Source organism: Orcinus orca, chromosome 3, assembly GCF_937001465.1.
Source record: "Orcinus orca chromosome 3, mOrcOrc1.1, whole genome shotgun sequence".
Lineage (NCBI taxonomy): Eukaryota > Metazoa > Chordata > Mammalia > Artiodactyla > Delphinidae > Orcinus > Orcinus orca.
Window position 1 is genome coordinate 19,449,866 of NC_064561.1, and position 17,182 is coordinate 19,467,047.

The 17,182-nt window shown below is 55.0% G+C and overlaps 2 protein-coding genes across 17 annotated transcripts in view; both read left to right on the top strand.

Moving 5' to 3' along the window:
• Positions 1-8,478, top strand: part of FAM193B (family with sequence similarity 193 member B) — a 31,542-nt gene extending 23,064 nt beyond the window's left edge. For 13 of the 14 annotated variants that reach the window (XM_033414858.2, XM_033414860.2, XM_033414859.2 and 10 more), the window contains 4 exons: positions 4,086-5,109; positions 5,260-5,335; positions 6,181-6,278; positions 8,107-8,478. In XM_033414858.2, the coding sequence (XP_033270749.1) occupies positions 4,086-5,109; positions 5,260-5,335; positions 6,181-6,277 (1,197 nt within the window). In that variant the 3' untranslated portion in view covers position 6,278; positions 8,107-8,478. Of the gene's footprint in view, positions 1-4,085; positions 5,110-5,259; positions 5,336-6,180; positions 6,279-7,155; positions 7,210-8,106 lie in introns of all 14 variants that reach the window. The other variant, XR_004479566.2, reaches the window with a different exon arrangement.
• DDX41 (DEAD-box helicase 41) lies at positions 8,112-16,374 on the top strand. 3 transcript variants are annotated; one of them, XM_004284795.3, is made up of 18 exons: positions 8,112-8,482; positions 11,034-11,104; positions 11,192-11,302; positions 11,580-11,739; positions 11,820-11,894; positions 12,023-12,083; positions 12,209-12,345; positions 12,776-12,848; positions 12,951-13,104; positions 13,182-13,318; positions 14,158-14,320; positions 14,482-14,613; positions 14,891-14,962; positions 15,067-15,163; positions 15,303-15,452; positions 15,537-15,608; positions 15,725-15,835; positions 16,015-16,374. In XM_004284795.3, the coding sequence occupies exons 2-18, from the start codon at positions 11,078-11,080 to the stop codon at positions 16,149-16,151; spliced, it is 1,869 nt and encodes a 622-aa protein (XP_004284843.1). In that variant the 5' UTR covers positions 8,112-8,482; positions 11,034-11,077; the 3' UTR covers positions 16,152-16,374. The 3 variants fall into 3 exon arrangements, with proteins under 3 accessions (XP_004284843.1, XP_049564174.1, XP_033270762.1); XM_049708217.1 differs by lacking the exon at positions 8,112-8,482 and having other exon boundaries at positions 9,520-11,104; XM_033414871.2 differs by lacking the exons at positions 8,112-8,482; positions 11,034-11,104; positions 11,192-11,302; positions 11,580-11,739 and having other exon boundaries at positions 11,818-11,894; positions 11,970-12,083.
• Positions 16,375-17,182: the final 808 nt, after the last annotated feature.

Consider the following 17,182-nt stretch of genomic DNA (forward strand, 5'->3'; position numbering starts at 1 on the left):
CACTCTCCTACCAGTCCTCTTAGTTCCTTGCGCCGTTGCCCTTCCTTTACACCCGCTCAGAAAAACCAGTCCTGGGTTCGACCCCAGCCTGCCTCTCCCCTTCTACACCTTGAGGAAGGCACTGGATTGAATCTATCTGTGGCACCCAGGCCGAGTGGTCTCCCGAGTGCCTGAGCCCCCACTTTGCTGCTCTCTAGTCTTCTGGCTCCTCGTCACTTCCATTCTCCCCAGTCCCTTTGTCAGACCTCCATTCTGCTCCAACTGCCAGGCTCTCCCCACCCCCACCTTATTTTTTGGCAGATAACCTTACTTACTGTTTCAACAAGGATTAAAAGCCAAGTGGACAGGCACTCTTTCAATGTCTTACCACCCCACCTGCAGACTTCCTTGTCATGAGGGAAGAGTTAGCCCTTTTCCTACCTAAGGCCTGTGCAGTCCTTCCTCCTCCTCAGTCTAACACCGGCTTCCTGCTGTGTGGCTCCAGCCTCTCTGGGCTGTTTCCCATCAGCAGTTCACTGTGCCCAGTACTCTCTTTTTTGAAAGAAGACTGTCCTTTGAGCATACAACTTCACACTACCCCAGTCTCTTTCCTCTTCACAGAAAAACGTCATCTGCATTTACTCTGCAATTGTCAGCTCACTGCAAATTGTCTTCCACCTCCACTGCTCCACAGAGCCACCAATGAGTTCTTTGTTGCCAAATCATTCTCTCCTGTTCCATCTTCTTTTCCACTAGGCAACATCTCACACTTTGTTCTCCTTTTCAAACACTGTTTTCTTTGGCTCCTCCAACTTCAGCCAAGTGGGGGTGGGGAAAGGGCAATGGGGAGGCCACATTCTCCACATTTCTCTCTTCTTCTCTGCCCTCTGTCCTGTCTCCTTTGTGAGCGCCTCTTCCTCTGCCTGGCCCTCCCCCTTGAGGACAGGTCCTTGGGAAAGAGCCATCTAGATAGTGTTGCCTCCCAGGTCATTATGTCCACCTATTTCCTCCCTGTGCTTCATGGTGACATCTCCTGCTGCTGGGCACCTCCTCACACATGTCCTGCAGGTACCCAAACTCAGCATATACCAAACTGAGCTTGTCATCTTTGTCCAAAGAGCCCGCTTTTCCTTCTCCGTTGTCTGTCTAGTTAACGGCACTACCATCCACCCAGTTGCCTGAACCAGAACCCCAGGTGCCATCTGGGAGGACTACATCATGGTGATGGAGAGCAGCGGTCCTTGGAATTGGACCCCAGTTTGAAACCTGGCTCTGCCATATTTGCTGTATGACCTTGGGCAAATCACTTAACTTCTAAGCCTCAGTTTCTTCCTCCATAAAATGAGAATAACCGTAGAACCTAATTCAAGGCTTTTGCAAGAATAAAATGGAGTGATGCACAGAAAGGTTGGGCAGAGTGAACGCTTGGTCAGTGTAGCTGCTGCAGCAGCAGTAGTGGTTGTTGATGTTGATTTCATGACTCATCTCATTCTCTCTCCCCGCCCCGTAACCAAAAGTCCTGGCTGTGCTACCTCCCAAGTAGCTCACACCCTACTGCCACTGCTTAAAAAGCCTTCCGTGGCTGAACATTGCCCTTAGGGTCAAATCCAGGCTCAAGCATGGCCTGCAGGGCTCTTGAGGATCCAGCCCCTGCTTAGCTTTCCAGCTTCATCTCTCAGTCTGCCCCTATTGGCTTCCTGCCCACTCCCCCCCACCAGAAGAAATCTGTGCTCCAGCTGTCCCTCTGAATGTTTGCATTCCCTAAATATTTCGCCTGTTCCCATTTCCCAGCCTTTCTATTTCCTTTTGTCTAGAAAGTGCTTGTCTCACACTTCCCAGGATAATCCTGTTCACCCTTCAGTGCTCAGTGAGATCCTGCCTTCTCTGGCAACCACCTCCTGATGGCCCAGTCTGGGTTCCCAGAGCACTCTGTGCTTTTTTCCCTGTACCTCTTGTCACTGGCACTCAGAATTAAACAGCCTGTTTGCATGTCCGTCTCCCCTGGCAGATTCAAGTCAGTGAGCAGAGACTGTCTCACGCATGGCTGAATTCCCAGTGCCTCATAGAATCACAAGTCAAAAAATGATTGTCAAAGGATATTGAAAAACATAAGAACTTCTGAAGATCACCCCTGGGTGTGCTTTCCCAACTCTGCCTCTTAATTAGCATGTAATCTAGGGCCAGTTCCTTATTCTTTCCAAAGATGAGTTTCCTCATCTGTAAATTGAGGATAACGACACAGCAAGGGCAGTTGTGAGGATTAAGTGAGACAACATGGGGAAATACCAGGCTCATGGTACATAGCAGAAAATGCGTGGTTCTGTGCTTTCTCCTTCTCTCACTACCAAATTATACATGATTCCACGTCACTCCCTCTACACCAGTAGTTTTCAGTCTTTTGTAGAGCAGCAAAACTCTTTTCTGCAATTGAAATCTTCCATGGAACCTCAATTCCTAACAAATAAAAGCAAAGCTGTTCTGGTGCAGAGGAGGAGCAGAGTGAAGGGCCTTCCAGTCCTTTGTCCATCCCCATGGCCTCAGAGCTCTGTAGCATTGAACTCCACGGCACACAGCTGCTCTAGACTGTTTCTCTTCCTCACCTGAGTACCACATTGCCAAGGCACAGCCTTATTAGTGCCCAGGAAAGGGGCACACACCCACTCAGGTGTCCTCATAATGACCCTCTGACGTATATAGGTTGGCAGTTTTTCTCCCAAATTTGCAAATGGAGATTTTAAGGTTCAGGGAGAATAAGTGATTTGTCCAAGGTCCCACAGTTGTGGAGCTAGTATTTTAAGAGAATAAATAACCCTGGGGCACAGGGTCACCTGTTAAGTTGACATTGAGGTGGTCGCAAGACCTCTTTTCTCGCTTCACTCATCCTGTTTCTCCCTCTCCATTCCCAAATCAGCCTGAAATAGGTGAAATGGTGAAATCATCTGGCTCCTAGCACATGACTACCACTTTGTCCCCGTTGGCTTTTTTTTTTTTTTTTTTTTTGCGGTACGCAGGCCTCTCACTATTGTGGCCTCTCCCGTTGCGGAGCACAGGCTCCGGACGCGCAGGCTCAGTGGCCATGGCTCACGGGCCCAGCCGCTCCGCGGCAAGTGGGATCTTCCCGGACCGGGACACGAACCCGTGTCCCCTGCATCGGCAGGTGGACTCTCAACCACTGCGCCACCAGGGAAGCCCCCCGTTGGCTTTTGACAACTGTCTCCCATCTCCCTCTAAAGGCCTCCTTAGCCTGCTGGTGCCTTGAGGTTAGGCAGAGGGGTGAGCTGACTCAGAGCCCACAGACATGTTTTCGCTCTCCAGATCTGACTCTGTCAATGCTGAATGGCAGGGTCCAGCCTTCCTCAGCCTCCTGGTCCTCACCTGGGCAAAGGGGCTGCTTTTACATCTTGCTGTGGGGGCCACATGTAGCTGTCTGTTGTATGCCACTGGGCATGCTTTAGGCATGGCCTTGATTGCCCGAGGCCAACTAAGCACTGAGTGGCCTTCCTGTGGGAACTTGGCCCTCTCCAATAGCCTCCCTTATGCGCCACACACATTCCCAGCCACCCAGAGCAGTCTGATCTACCATGGTAGTCTCACAACCCCACATCTTCTTGAAAGACCTACCTGATGTCATGGCTTTTTTTCCCCTACCACCTGCAGAATTGGAGAGAATGCCTCTGTAGCAGCCATCTTCCTTAATGCATCCCCACGTTGGTCTTCACTCCAGAATTATTGTCCCCATTTTGCAGATGAGTCCACTGAGACTCAGCAAGTGAGTGAGTTGTTTAAGCTTATGCCTGGGAGGCAGATCCTATCCCTTTTGAGTCCTAGCCGCCTTAGCTTTTTTAGGCCATAGAACTGCTACTGGGGCCCTGGATGAACAAGATGTAAAAACCCTATCCTCTGTGGGTATAACTGCCTCCATCCCCAGGATATGTACCTATCTGATTGCATTTCATCCTCATTACTGCAGGGTGAGCAGGCCAGGATTGCCAGGCCCTGCCTCTAGCCAGTTAGTGGCAAAGCTGGGCCAGAGGCAGACATGTCAGGTGTCGCATTGTGCCTGGCAGCTGCCAAGGCCCTGCGGAAACTGCCTCTTGTATTGGCAGGAAAAGGAGAAGGCCCAGTTGGCAGCAGAAGCTCTAAAGCAGGCAAATCGTAGTGTTTCTGGAAGCCGGGAGCTGAGGCCTACCAGGGAGAGGCTCTTGGAGTGGCCCGATCAGGAGCTGGATCGGGTCAACAGCTTTCTGAGCAGCCGTCTACAGGAGATCAAGAACACTGTCAAGGACTCCATCTGCGCCAGCTTCAGTGTGTGTGAGCTCAGCATGAACAGCAATGGCTTCACTAAAGAGGGGGCTGCTGAGCCAGAGCCTCAGAGTCTAGCCCCCTCAAACCTCAATGGCTCCTCAGAGCAACGGCCTGACGTTAACCTTGACCTGTCCCCTTTGACTTTGGGCTCCCCTCAGAACCATATGTTACATGCTCCAGGCGAGCCAGCCCCACCATGGGCAGAAATGAGAAGTCTCCACCCACCATGGACAGAGGTGAGGGGCCCCCCTCCTGGTATCATCCCTGAGAATGGGCTAGTGAGGAGACTCAACACCGTGCCCAACCTGTCCCGGGTGATCTGGGTCAAGACACCCAAGCCAGGTAACCCTAGCTCTGAGGAGCTAAGTGTAAAGGAGGTCCCTGGTTGCAAGCAGGAGCTGCCTGAGCCTGTGGCCTCAGGTGGCAAGCCACGGAAGGGCAAGAGACAGGGTAGTCAGGCCAAGAAGAGCAAGGTGAGCCCAGCTCCCCAGTCCCCAGCCTGCCTTGAGACTCCCAGTGCCAAGGGCCAGACCCCCAGCCCCAAGCAGCCAAGCAAGGCCCCAGAGCCTCCCAGAGTGGACAGCTGTGCCGAGGCTGGAGAAGGGAGCCAGGGGACCCGACCAGGACCAGGCTGGGCTAGCAGCCCCAAAGCTGACAAGGAGAAGGGCAGCTCCTGGCAAAACTGGCCAGGTGAAGCCAAGGCACAGCCTCTGGAGCAGGAGTCTGTGCAGCCCTCAGGCCCAGCAAGGCCACAGAGCTTGCCACAGGGCAAGGCCCGCAGCCGCCGGAGCCGCAACAAGCAGGAGAAGTCAGCCTCCTCCTTGGGTGAGTGCACCAGGAACTGAGTGGCTGACCCCCCCACCCAGCCAGGCCATGGGGTGGAGGGCAGTCCTCACATGTGAGCAGCATTGCCCCAAAAGCATGACCCAGACGCCTGGCTGTGAGCACTGAGCCCTCCTGGCTGTGTCTTCCTAGACGATGTGTTCCTGCCCAAGGACATGGATGGGGTGGAGATGGATGAGACTGACCGGGAGGTGGAGTATTTCAAGAGGTAGGTATGAGGCTGCCTGCTTTCCCGCTCACGGTGGACTCCAGGGCCCCCCCGACACACATACACACTCAAGCCTCAGAAAGGCCTCACCCTCAGCCATGTGCCCTTGGAGGGAGAACTTGTCCAGCCCCTCCTGGCTCTCTCCCACCAGCCTATCTGCTGGGACACAGGTAGCCAGGATGATTTGGCAGGACAGGTCATCTGGGAAGGTGCAAGGGACAGGGAGCAGGAGGCATGTCAGACCCCAAGAACAAGGGCTTTCTCCAGTTTTATTCACCTGCACTTCCTCTGCTCTGCCGGGGATGAGTTTGAGGGGCAGAGGCAAATCAAACAGTCCATCTAGGTGGGGAGAGAGAGCCATAAACATACAATCCAGTGATAAGTGCTGTCCGAGGAGTAAGGGCATGGGGCTAGGGCCTAGGAATGGCCAAGCTGAGAGGTGGGGTGGCCAGGGCAGCCCTCCCAAAAAAGGTGGTAACCAGGCTGAAACCTGAGGAATAGGAATGAGTGGGCCAAGTAAAATGAAAAGAGTTTGAGGGCAGAAGAAACACATCATCCTTGAAGGAACAGAAGGCATCTCAGTATAGCTAGAGTAAAATACAGGGTGAGGAGGGAGGCTGTATCCTAAGGCATTGTCACTCTCTTTACACATTGTCCCCTGGGCCTGTGGGCATCTCATCCAGGAAGCCCCATACTGCTAGACCCCAACACCTGGGAGCCAGAGGGGTTGTGCAGAGCTGACCTGGTTTCTTTAGTGACCATGACACACAGGTCTAGAAGAGGGTCCAATGGAGAGAGGAGGGAACCTCTGATTGTGCTTCTCTGGCATCTCCCGAACCTAACAGGTTCTGTTTGGATTCTGCAAAGCAAACGCGTCAGAAAGTTGCCGTGAACTGGACCAACTTCAGCCTCAAGAAAACCACTCCCAGCACAGCTCAGTGAGGTATAGAGACCCCCTTCAAGTGTTGCATGCACCCTCTCTTCCCATGCTGTGCCACCTTTTGTGCCCCTGCCAGGCCATTTCATGCTCTGGGGCATAGAGAGTTGGGACTAGGTGCTCGGCTGGCCACATCTTTTCTCCTGAGAGCCCTCCTGCTTGTGTTCCTGAAGGGCCCTTCCAGCCCTGCCATCTCCTGGGGTATCACTGCCAGGCCTCTACTTCCCTCACCAGCTGCCTCCCAAAGTGTCCAGGAGGCCATGGGCCTCAGAGGGCTGCCCCCATGCCTGACATTATCAGCCTGAGGGTTGAATCTCGTTTGCCTGGCCTGGCTTCTCCACGCAGGCTACCAAGGTGCTTCCGAGTTGAAGCCATGCGAAAAGGACACAGCCCCAAGGGAACAGTGACAGGGCAGCCACGCTAGACCAAGGCCTTGGAAGTCATTTAGGCATAGAGGAATAGGTGGGCCCTCTTCCCCAAACAGGACAGATTCCACGAGGAAATTGGTAGTGAAACCGCCTCCTGGAAGAAGAGCTTGGCCCCGACCTGGGCTCTGGCCTCCTCTCCCAGTCACCTGCAAGGGTCCTTTTGTCTGAAATATTGACATATCAGATGATGGTCCAGGCTGAAAACTGAGAAGGCAGTGGTGGGCTGGGAACCAAGGGCAAAAGAGATGGCTGTCTGGCAGGCCTTGGTCCTGGGCTTGGGGCTTAATGGCTATGCAGTGCCATAGTTCACCCTAAGATGCGTCCCTGGGGTCAGGCCTTTTCTGGCTGGCAACCACACAGCTGCCTTCAAGGCAACAGGAAGCTGGGGCAAGTGGGCTGAGCTCAGGAACCCCCCAGGAGGATGTCCTCACCTGTCCTCTTCCTCCTCTTTCCAGTGCCAGGGAAACAGACTTCTGGACCCTGGGCTGAGTCCCCGAGTCCCGTTTTGGGTGAGGATCCCCCCACCCTTGACACTGACCTCAGCTTCCCAGGGGCAGCCTTCAGGGCTGGGCTCCCTATGGCACCTTTGTACTACCCCAGAGTCAGGACTGTCCTCAGACTCACCTCATCCCCTCTGCTCTGTGGGCCTGGGCTTCCTGATCCTTTGCCAGACTGATACATCCATGCCCCCAGGAGCTTCTGCTAGGGCTGGGTTGCCCTCCTGCCTTTCTTCACCACTTCTACAAGAACCAGGAGCTACAAGGACCCCAGGCACCTTCATCTGTTGCCCTTCATGAGAGAAAACGGGTCACACCTCCTCCTACAGCCCAATGCCCCTGTCATCTAGGAAACCTCATCCAGCCATAATTTTCTCCCACTCCCTCTTGGCTGATCTCTTTCTCAAGACAGGGGATGCTCCCCTCCAGTGAATGCTCTCCTCTGACCTTCTCCACCCTCCTCATAGCGTGATTGTGAGCCCCAAGTGCGTTAAGAAAGCAGTGCTGGCACAGACTCGGGACCCAGCCCGGGCCATGTACCTGGAGCCTGAGGCAGGAGTCTGAGTGCATAGGTGGCCTCTTCACTGTCAACAGGAGCGCAATGCCAGAGGCTGGCCTCTTATTCCACCCTGGCCTACAGCAGAGCATTGTGGGCTCCTCGAGTGTTGTCCACTTTCCTTGAGATTTAGGATGATGTTCACTGGGGCCAGGGCTCTGTCCCCCAACTGTGACTTAACCTTCATCCCCTGCTGGAGGTGATCGTCTGTTCAGTGTTTTCAGCCCAGGGGACAAAAATAGTAGGCAGCTGTTCCTGCCTCCATGGGCACCTGTGGAGACTCAGAGGCAGCATGAGGAGGCTAGGGTGGGAGCCATTGCTCACCGTGTGGCCATGCTCTTCTGTTTTCTCAGCCCCTGCCAGATCAAGCTTCTTCAGGGTGTCCTGAGACCCTGACTGCCAGCTGAAGGTCTACACCTTTTTCCTTCACATCGCCACCCACCTGCCCAAGACCCTCCCTGCCATCCCGGACCAACCAAAAGCTGAATAGATGCCGTGTGTGCTGGGGCCCCTCAGGACCTCTGCAGAACCGCTTCCTGGTGCTACGCAGCCTCCACATTCAGAGCCCGGGGGCTGGGCTGGCCTTTGGGTTTGGGGGCTGATGGTACTGCTGGCCCAACACTGCTTTCTTTGTGTTTGGTATTTTGTTTTACTTGTTTTTTCAATTCTTTTTGATACTGTGAAGATCTTTCCTGCCGAAAGATAAAGCAACATTTGGACACAGAGTTGGTATGTTGGTGGTTCGCTTGTCTGGGTGGGGAGTGAGGGTGAAGGATATACTCAGAAGCATTGGAGTCCTTCTTAGTCATTAACCTTCTTGAGCATGTGCTACCTGTCAACAGGTTGGCATCGTTTCTGCTTAATTCTCGAAGCAATGCTAAGTGGGACTGTTATTCCATTTTACAGATGTGGAAATTAAAGCTCAGACAAGAAGGTGACTCTACTGAGTTCAGTTTGACCAACTAGGATTAGAGCATAGGCCTGTATGCCAGCAGCATCTGTGCCATTTCACCCATTGGGAGGACTCTGGTATGGAAACCCTGAGCAACCCCTTCCCCACACTGTCTTAGTTTCCCTCCCTCCAAGATGGATGAGTTGGAGGGGTGCAACTTGATCTCTGTGCAGCTGATTTGAGAAGGTATCAGGGGAAGCCTTGAGGACTTTGTGAACTGTGCATCTATAGCCTGGACGATTGGAGTTGTCAGGGGAAGTTGGTGGTAAATGGAGTTTTTATAAATTGGATTTGACTTTACAATGGGAATGGACGTGCAGCCTAAGTAGTTGAGAGTTAGGAGAGTAATGAACTATCTTATCCCCCCCTCCCCACCGTGGATCTGGTTAGTGAATTCAGATTTTAATATAATAGTTTGCTAGAAATGCCTCACACACACTTTTGTCCCGAATCCTCTCCATTTTCCTACTATAACCAACTCTTAGCCTGAGCTCAGTGTGTGGAGCGACAGTGGTAGTGGCGACGCAGTCACTAAGAGCCCTTTGTGGAGTGTTGGGAGCAGAATCGGAAACCAGTCCCTCCCTCCTCCAAGGTTGGACACATATATTCTCTCTCTCTCTCTCTCTGTCTCTGTCTCTGTCTCTGTCTCTGTCTCTCTCTCTCTCTCTCTGTCTCTCTCTCTCTCTCCCCCCCCACCCCGCCCCAATACAAGCGCTTCCTTTTCCAAAGAGGTAAAACAGCATTAACCATGGGCTCACAGTTCCTGGTCCCTTGGCCAATCCCCAAGGAAGTGTGGACACTTCTGTGAAACTTTTCTCTGTGTATTTATTACCTGTGCTCCTCTCTCCCTTCAGCTCTTACACACTAGGCTCCTGCCTTGCAATTGAATTCTCACAACTATCTAAAATTCTGCTTCATCATTTCAAAGTTGCAGGTCTGATCAAGCAGCCACTTTACATACAGAGAAAGAAGACTTTTGAGAATGGCATTGAGGGCCCTCTAAGCCCGGCCCCTGCCTCTGGCACGCTCTCTCCACACCTGATGACCTCAGTCTCCAGCTAGGCCTGGCACCCTCGGGGCTTCCGACTTTTGCTCACTTGTTTCCCTCTTCCCAGTTAACACTTTGTTCATGAATTCCACCATAACTTTCACATCCCTTTCTTTCAACTGAGAAGCCACTTTTACTGTGAGAATCAAGTTTGCCCTGCGTTTATGCTAATTCCAAAAGTGGTACCTTTTGTGTCTTAGAGATTTCTTAATCTCAAAACCAGTTATCTGTGTTTGTCTCCTCACCTAATTTGTAAGGTCCTCACAAGCCAGGTTTGTGTCTTGTTCATCTTTTATCTGCTTCGACACTACGCACAATGCCCAGCACATACTCATGTTTAATATATGAAGGAAGAAAACAGCACTGACCCATCACTCGTCTTTAAAAGTTCCCAGTGAAGTTGAAATCACCCTGATAGTCTTGGCCCTGCATGCTCTGGGTCTACCTTAAAGCCTTAGCTCTGACTACCCAACCCCACACGGGCCACGTGATCACTTTGTTCCCTGGGAACTTGCACATGGCCAGAACTTCACTCCTGCTAGACCCTCTATCAGGAAGCCTCTCCCTCTCTTGCATTCCCAGCTCTGAGATTCCACACTTCCTTGTAACTTCAGATGCAGGTCTCCTCGAAGCCTTCTCTGGTTCCCCAGTCACACTCTGAGCTCTGTTACAGCATTTACATTAAATAATCGTTTACATACATATACAGGCCCTCAGTTAAAACCCACCGTCATCATTTTGTTTATCCCTCACCACTCTGAACATAGGCGTCTCACACAGATGAGAACACCAGTCAGAGCGGCAGCGTGTGTTGAGTCACTTTCTCTTCAAGCCCTGCCCTGCCCTCCTTGGCCCGCGCCGGTTAATGGGGGCGGGAATAGAGAGCGGGTCGGGATCCCAGCTGGCTGGGTCCCACCGCACCCCGGCCACGAGAGGGCGCAGTGTCCGCTGGCGGGGGCATGCAGGGTGACGTCACGCCCTGGGCGAGGCTGGGAACCAACACACCGCCGTCTTCGGGATCAGCGGTCCCCACGACTCAACCCGACTCGCTTTGCGCCTTCAGCGCGTGCTCCAAGTCCTCCAGCGTCCCACAATGCCTTGCCTGACGCTTTCGCCCTCAGCCCTGGCAACAGCTGCGTAGCCGCCCACAGGGGGCGGAGACGCCACACCGCAAGACAGGGGCTCAGGAGAAAATTTGTCCCTCTGCGCGATCCGGCACTTAGAGGTCGTTGCTAGGCGCCGACGTCCGTTTCTTCACATCTGATTGGATCTCATCATAGGCGAGGCGGGGGTTTTACCGCGGTGCGCATGCGTGCAGCAGAGGATGGAGGAATCGGAACCCGAGCGGAAGGTGGGAGCCAGGTGGGGGTCCGCGCGGGAGGCGAGCGATCGTGAAGTGGGGGGCGGGGGTCCGGGTCTGACTCGTGTGTATCTGCAGCGGGCTCGCACCGACGAGGCGACTGCCACAGGAAGCCGCTCCGAGGCAGACGATGAGGACGACGAGGACTACGTGCCGTACGTGCCGTTGCGACAGCGCCGGCAACTGCTGGTGAGGGCCCCGGCTCGAGGGTGGAACGAGGGCAGGAGATGGGGGTTTGGCGGTGGGATGGGGGGTGGTCCCCGGTCTGCGGAGTAAGGTGTCAAGTACACGGGAGCGTGGTCCCCAGGCAAACGAGGAACTGGCGACCTGATCTGAGGAGTGGGGCAGCTGTGCGCCTCTGGGCACAGAACCCAGTCCCAAAAGCCAGGATCCTGACTCAGGCCCCTGGGCCCGATGTCCCACTGTGCGTTGGGCTCGGCTCTGTGGGGCGCTGGTGGAACCTCAGCTCCAGAAGCTGCTGCAGCGAAGACGCAAGGGAGCTGCGGAAGAGGAGCAGCAGGACAGCGGCAGCGAGGCGCGGGGAGATGAGGACGACATCCCGTTGGGCCCTCAGTCCAACGTCAGCCTCCTGGATCAGCACCAGCACCTCAAAGAGAAGGCTGAAGGTGGGCTGGGCAGCAGGCGGGAGGCTCAGCTTGGTGCACTGCTTTGGTGTCTCTCTGACATCTTCTGCTTGTTTGGTCAGCCCGCAAGGAGTCTGCCAAAGAGAAGCAACTGAAGGAAGAGGAGAAGATCCTGGAGAGTGTGGCTGAGGGTCGAGGTATGGCTGTAGCTAGGGCAGAGAGGAGGTGGACTGAGCCTCCTCCCCCAGTCCTAGGCATGTTATATTTCAAAGGGCCTGGCCTCTGGGAAGCAGGAACCAGCCCTGAGCCACATCTGTTTCCTCAGCCTTGATGTCAGTGAAGGAGATGGCTAAGGGAATCACGTATGACGATCCAATCAAAACTAGGTATGTCTTTCCAGTCTGGAAAGTCAGTCACTCTTACTTCAGACAGTATGTGGTGGAGACTGGCGGGAACACCCCAAAGCCAGCTGTGCCCAGGGGCTCTCTTGACTCTTGCCACCCACCCACAGTTGGACACCACCCCGTTACGTCCTGAGCATGTCTGAAGAGCGGCATGAGCGTGTACGGAAGAAGTACCACATCTTGGTGGAAGGAGATGGTATCCCACCACCCATCAAGAGCTTCAAGGAAATGAAATTTCCTGCAGGTGCCTGGGAGCTGGGAGCAACACCACATTTTGATAGGGAAATATCTGCAAGGTTGCAGCCTAGCCCTCACCAAGCCCAGCAACTGCAGCATTGGGTCTAGTCAGTGGGGATGAGGGATTTGAGAAGGAGAGATTTGTCTTTATTCTCCTTTTTCAGTTGTTGCAACTGTTCATATTTACCAATTTCTGTCATTAGGGAGCTTTGGTGGGCAAGTGATGACGGCCTTAAACAGACCTGGGTGTGAATCCTGCCTCTGCTTAACCTAGAGGCCTTGGACAAGTCTGCGTGTTTGTTTTTCTTTCTTTTTTTCTTTCTGGGTCTTAGTTTCATCATTTGTAACGTGAAGGACATAGTGCCAACTTTTTGGCTTTGGGGGCTTGTTGGAGTACCTATGAGACACAAGGATGATGCCAGTGTTGTTTTCTGTAGCCATCCTGAGAGGCCTGAAGAAGAAGGGCATCCACCACCCAACACCCATTCAGATCCAGGGAATTCCCACCATGTGAGTGTGAACCTGGTGGCCCTGGGGAGGAGTGGTTGCTAGATGAGAAGTAGTCCCTGTATTCCAGTGAACCTGACCCTCAGGCCTCTCTTCTCTCACCAGTCTGTCTGGCCGTGACATGATAGGCATAGCCTTCACGGGTTCAGGCAAGACACTGGTGTTCACTTTGCCGGTCATCATGTTCTGCCTGGAGCAAGAGAAGAGGTTACCTTTCTCTAAGCGTGAAGGGCCCTATGGACTCATTATCTGCCCCTCGGTAAGAAAGCCTGGCCTGGAGGACAGGGTGCAGATGGGGCCACCTTCTGGTGCCAGCCACTGCCCCTGTACCTGCAGCGGGAGCTGGCCCGGCAGACCCACGGCATCCTGGAGTATTACTGCCGCCTGCTGCAGGAGGACAGCTCTCCACTCCTGCGCTGTGCTCTCTGCATCGGGGGCATGTCCGTCAAAGAGCAGATGGAGACCATCCGACAGTGAGTATAGGCACCCCCGCCCCAAGGGCTTCCCCAAAGTCGCTGCCTAGACAAGCTAAAGGACCCTTTGCTTTAGCCACTCGACAGATCCTTGCAGAGGCCTCTCATGGGCCCAGCCCTCAATGAGCCCCAGTCTAATGGGGAGGTTGGTTGGGGTGGGACAGAGGGATGTGGTGAGGTACTGTGGGAACACAGCAGATGGAACGGGGGCATCTGGGAGGTCAAAGAGCCGGAGCATTCCAGGCAGAAGGCAAAGAGGTGGGGGCCCCGGGGTGTCCAGGAAGGTCAGGGTTGTTCAGTGTGACCCATTGAGGAGGCTGAGGCTCTGGGGCATGGCTGGACCTGTGCCCTTTCCACACAGTGCAGTTCCCAACAGACATCACTAGATGTCCAGGGTTACAGACAGACCAAACCCAGTTCCTGTTTCATAGGCATTGCTAGTCAGGGAGGTTGCAGACATGGAAAAGATGAGCTCATTGTACTACGAAAGTGAGCCTTTGAGGTCTACAAAGGGAGCTGTGGGAGCACAGGCTGAGCCCTATCTGAAGATTTAGGACCGTCCTCCTGGGGGCAAGAGGAGTGACCTGGGGGAAGGGTGTGTGGGGCCGAGGTGACCACATGGCTCGGGTAGAGCAGTGGAACAGAGTGGTGGTCGAGAAGGTTGCAGCGCTCTCCAGGAGAGCCTTGTGCCGTCCATAGAGCAAGGTGGTGGCAGTGACAAGGAGCGTCAGGTGAGGAGAGATAGGAAAGAGGCTGGAGGGCAGAACAAGGTGGAGTGCCGGCCTCTAGGTAGGGCTTAGCAGGTGGCCCTGCTGTCAGTGTCCCTCCTTGGTCCCCAGTGGTGTGCACATGATGGTGGCCACCCCTGGGCGCCTCATGGATCTGCTACAGAAGAAGATGGTCAGCCTGGATATCTGTCGTTACCTGGCCCTGGACGAGGCTGACCGCATGATCGACATGGGTTTCGAGGGTGACATCCGTACCATCTTCTCCTACTTCAAGGTGCCCTTCCCCACCTGGCCGGGACGCTCCTGCCACCTTCCCCCTACACACCACATTCAACTCTGGAGGGCCCTAAGGCCCTGTGCTGCCCACCCACTGTCCCAGCCCCTCAGGCTCCCCAGGCCCCACGTGCCCTCAGCCCCAGCCTTCTTATTCCTTAGGGCCAGCGACAGACTCTACTCTTTAGTGCCACCATGCCTAAGAAGATTCAGAACTTTGCCAAGAGCGCCCTGGTAAAGCCTGTCACGATCAATGTGGGGCGTGCCGGGGCTGCCAGCCTGGATGTCATCCAGGTGGGCAAGCACTCCTGATGGGCAGTCTCACCTGTGAGGGATGGATCTGGCGAGGCTCCCTTAGCTGATCGGAGCCGGGTGGGGGGCCACCTTGTGGGCACTAGGGGTTTCATTCACAGCCACAGCCCTTAGCAGGAAGCCTTCTCATGGTACCCAGCCCTTGGCAAGAGGCTCTCTGGTCACCTCCTAGCCAGGACTGGGGGCCCATCCTCTGTGGCAGGGCCATGGCTGGTGAGCCTGTTCTCAGGACCACCTAACCTGATCCTGGTGGTGGCAGGAAGTGGAATATGTGAAGGAGGAAGCCAAGATGGTGTACCTGCTTGAGTGCCTGCAGAAGACACCGCCGCCCGTGAGTGCTGCCAGCCAGGCTAGCCCAGGGGCAGCATGCTGGCGGAAGGTTGCGGGGGCGCCCAGGAGTCAGCCCCTGTGACTGGAGTTGGCTTTCCTGGACAGGTGCTCATCTTTGCAGAGAAGAAAGCAGATGTGGACGCCATCCATGAGTACCTGCTCCTCAAGGGGGTTGAGGCTGTGGCCATCCATGGGGGCAAAGGTTAGCGTGGCACGTGCATAGGCATGGACCCCGCTGCCATAGCAGCCCCTCATCTTATCCCTTCCCCTACCTGGCCGGCCTGCCACTACTCCCCAGACTCTTGCTGTCGCTCTAATAGCTCCTACCTGACCCTTCCCAGACCAAGAGGAACGAACCAAGGCCATCGAGGCATTCCGGGAGGGCAAGAAGGATGTCCTAGTGGCCACAGACGTAGCCTCCAAGGGCTTGGACTTCCCTGCCATCCAGCACGTCATCAATTATGACATGCCTGAGGAGATCGAGAACTATGGTGGGCTGTTCGGGGGGCTGGGGTTGCGGCCTAGGTCCCAGCCCCTGGGCAGTGGGCCAGATGCTCTGTTCCCTCTCTCTGCAGTGCACCGTATCGGCCGCACTGGGCGCTCAGGAAACACAGGCATTGCCACTACCTTCATCAACAAGGCCTGTGGTGAGTCTGCCACCAGGGCCACATTTGGCTGTCCCCTGGGTCCTCCACCTATGACCAGCCAGGTCCTGGCTACAGGGCCCAGGGCTGGACCTGATGGTTCCCCGCCACCCCCACAGATGAGTCGGTGCTGATGGATCTCAAAGCCCTGCTGCTGGAGGCCAAGCAGAAGGTTCCACCCGTGCTGCAAGTACTGCACTGCGGGGACGAGTCCATGCTGGACATTGGAGGTGACACGGGGTGGGAGACACTAGTCCAATGGGGGCGTGACGGGAACACCACGGAACAAGTCCATTCTGCCCCTCAGTGGCCTGGGGGTCTGATGGGGGCCCAGGGTCTGGGGCACAGAGGCTGGCCCCATCACCATGCTGACCCTCCTCCCCCACCCACCGCTACCCCATTCCCCCAGGAGAGCGTGGCTGTGCCTTCTGTGGGGGCCTGGGCCATCGGATCACCGACTGCCCCAAACTCGAGGCTATGCAGACGAAGCAGGTTAGCAACATCGGCCGCAAGGACTACCTGGCCCACAGCTCCATGGACTTCTGAGCTGGCTGTCATCCCTCTTTCTCTCCAAGGGGCCTCCGTCCCTGGGGCTCCAGCCACCTCCCACACACCCCTGCCCCGTGGGCAAGAAGCCAGCATCCTCGGCCCAGCTGGCCTGGGTTGGGCCAGGCTGGACCTGGCTGCCTGTTCCCTGTGCCCCCCAGAATTACTATTTTTGCTCCTCTTTATCCCAGCTGCCATTAAAACACCAGCCTTTTTGGTCTCAGCCTCTGTGTTTTGCCTTCTCTGCCCTGTGCTTCCTGGGCAGGCCTCACCCTCTGACCTCCAGAGCCCCTCTCAGGTAGGGCCTTGGCATCTCCCACCACTACTGCCATACCTGCTGGTACTCAGTTGTGGAAGGAGCTGCCTACCCAGGTTCCCCTCTGGGGGCTTAGGGTATTTCCTCTAGTCTACCTGGATTTATGACTCAGAGAAGAACCACACTGATGGACCAAGGGGAAATGGTTGGTTGGGTCTACTGGTCTTTCTGATTGGCTGTTATAATCTCCAGCCCTGCCCCAGCCTCCCTCTTCCTGTCACTGTGTAAAGGTCCTGGGGCTTCTCCTAAGGCCCTTTAGGAGGAGACTTCCTGCCTCAGGCCCCTTGCCCACACAGGCTCCCAGTAGGGAACCCTGTGCTCTGTTTGCCAAGGGGGCAGCAGATGCCACAGGACTGCCACTCAGGCCACAAGCACCCACTGACCCAGCTCTGTGCCCAGGTATCTGCTGGGCTCAGGACACAAATGAGCCAGGCAGTTGCCCTCTGAGGAGTTCACAGGTGAGTGGGACAGACAGATCAGCCATGAATAAATGTGGGCAGCGGTCACGGGACTGCTGGCAAATGGGCCAGGATTTCAGCATCTTGCAAAGGGTAGACAGAAAAAGCATTGGTGATAGCTCCTCTGTCCAGGCACTTCATGTGCAAAGCCACATGCTTATCCCAGCAGGACAGCAGTTGCTCAAGCCATGTTTGTCACTTGGTGTGTGGCTTAGGGCAAGTTACTTAATGTTTCTGAGCCTTGATTTCCTCATCGC

Coding starts and splice junctions, on each gene's coding strand:
- DDX41 (XM_004284795.3), top strand. CDS start 11,078: ATGGAGGAATCGGAACCCGAGCGGAAG. Junction 12,084..12,208: donor GACGATCCAATCAAAACTAG/GTATGTCTTTCC, acceptor ACCCACCCACAG/TTGGACACCACCCCGTTACG. Junction 13,105..13,181: donor GACTCATTATCTGCCCCTCG/GTAAGAAAGCCT, acceptor CTGTACCTGCAG/CGGGAGCTGGCCCGGCAGAC.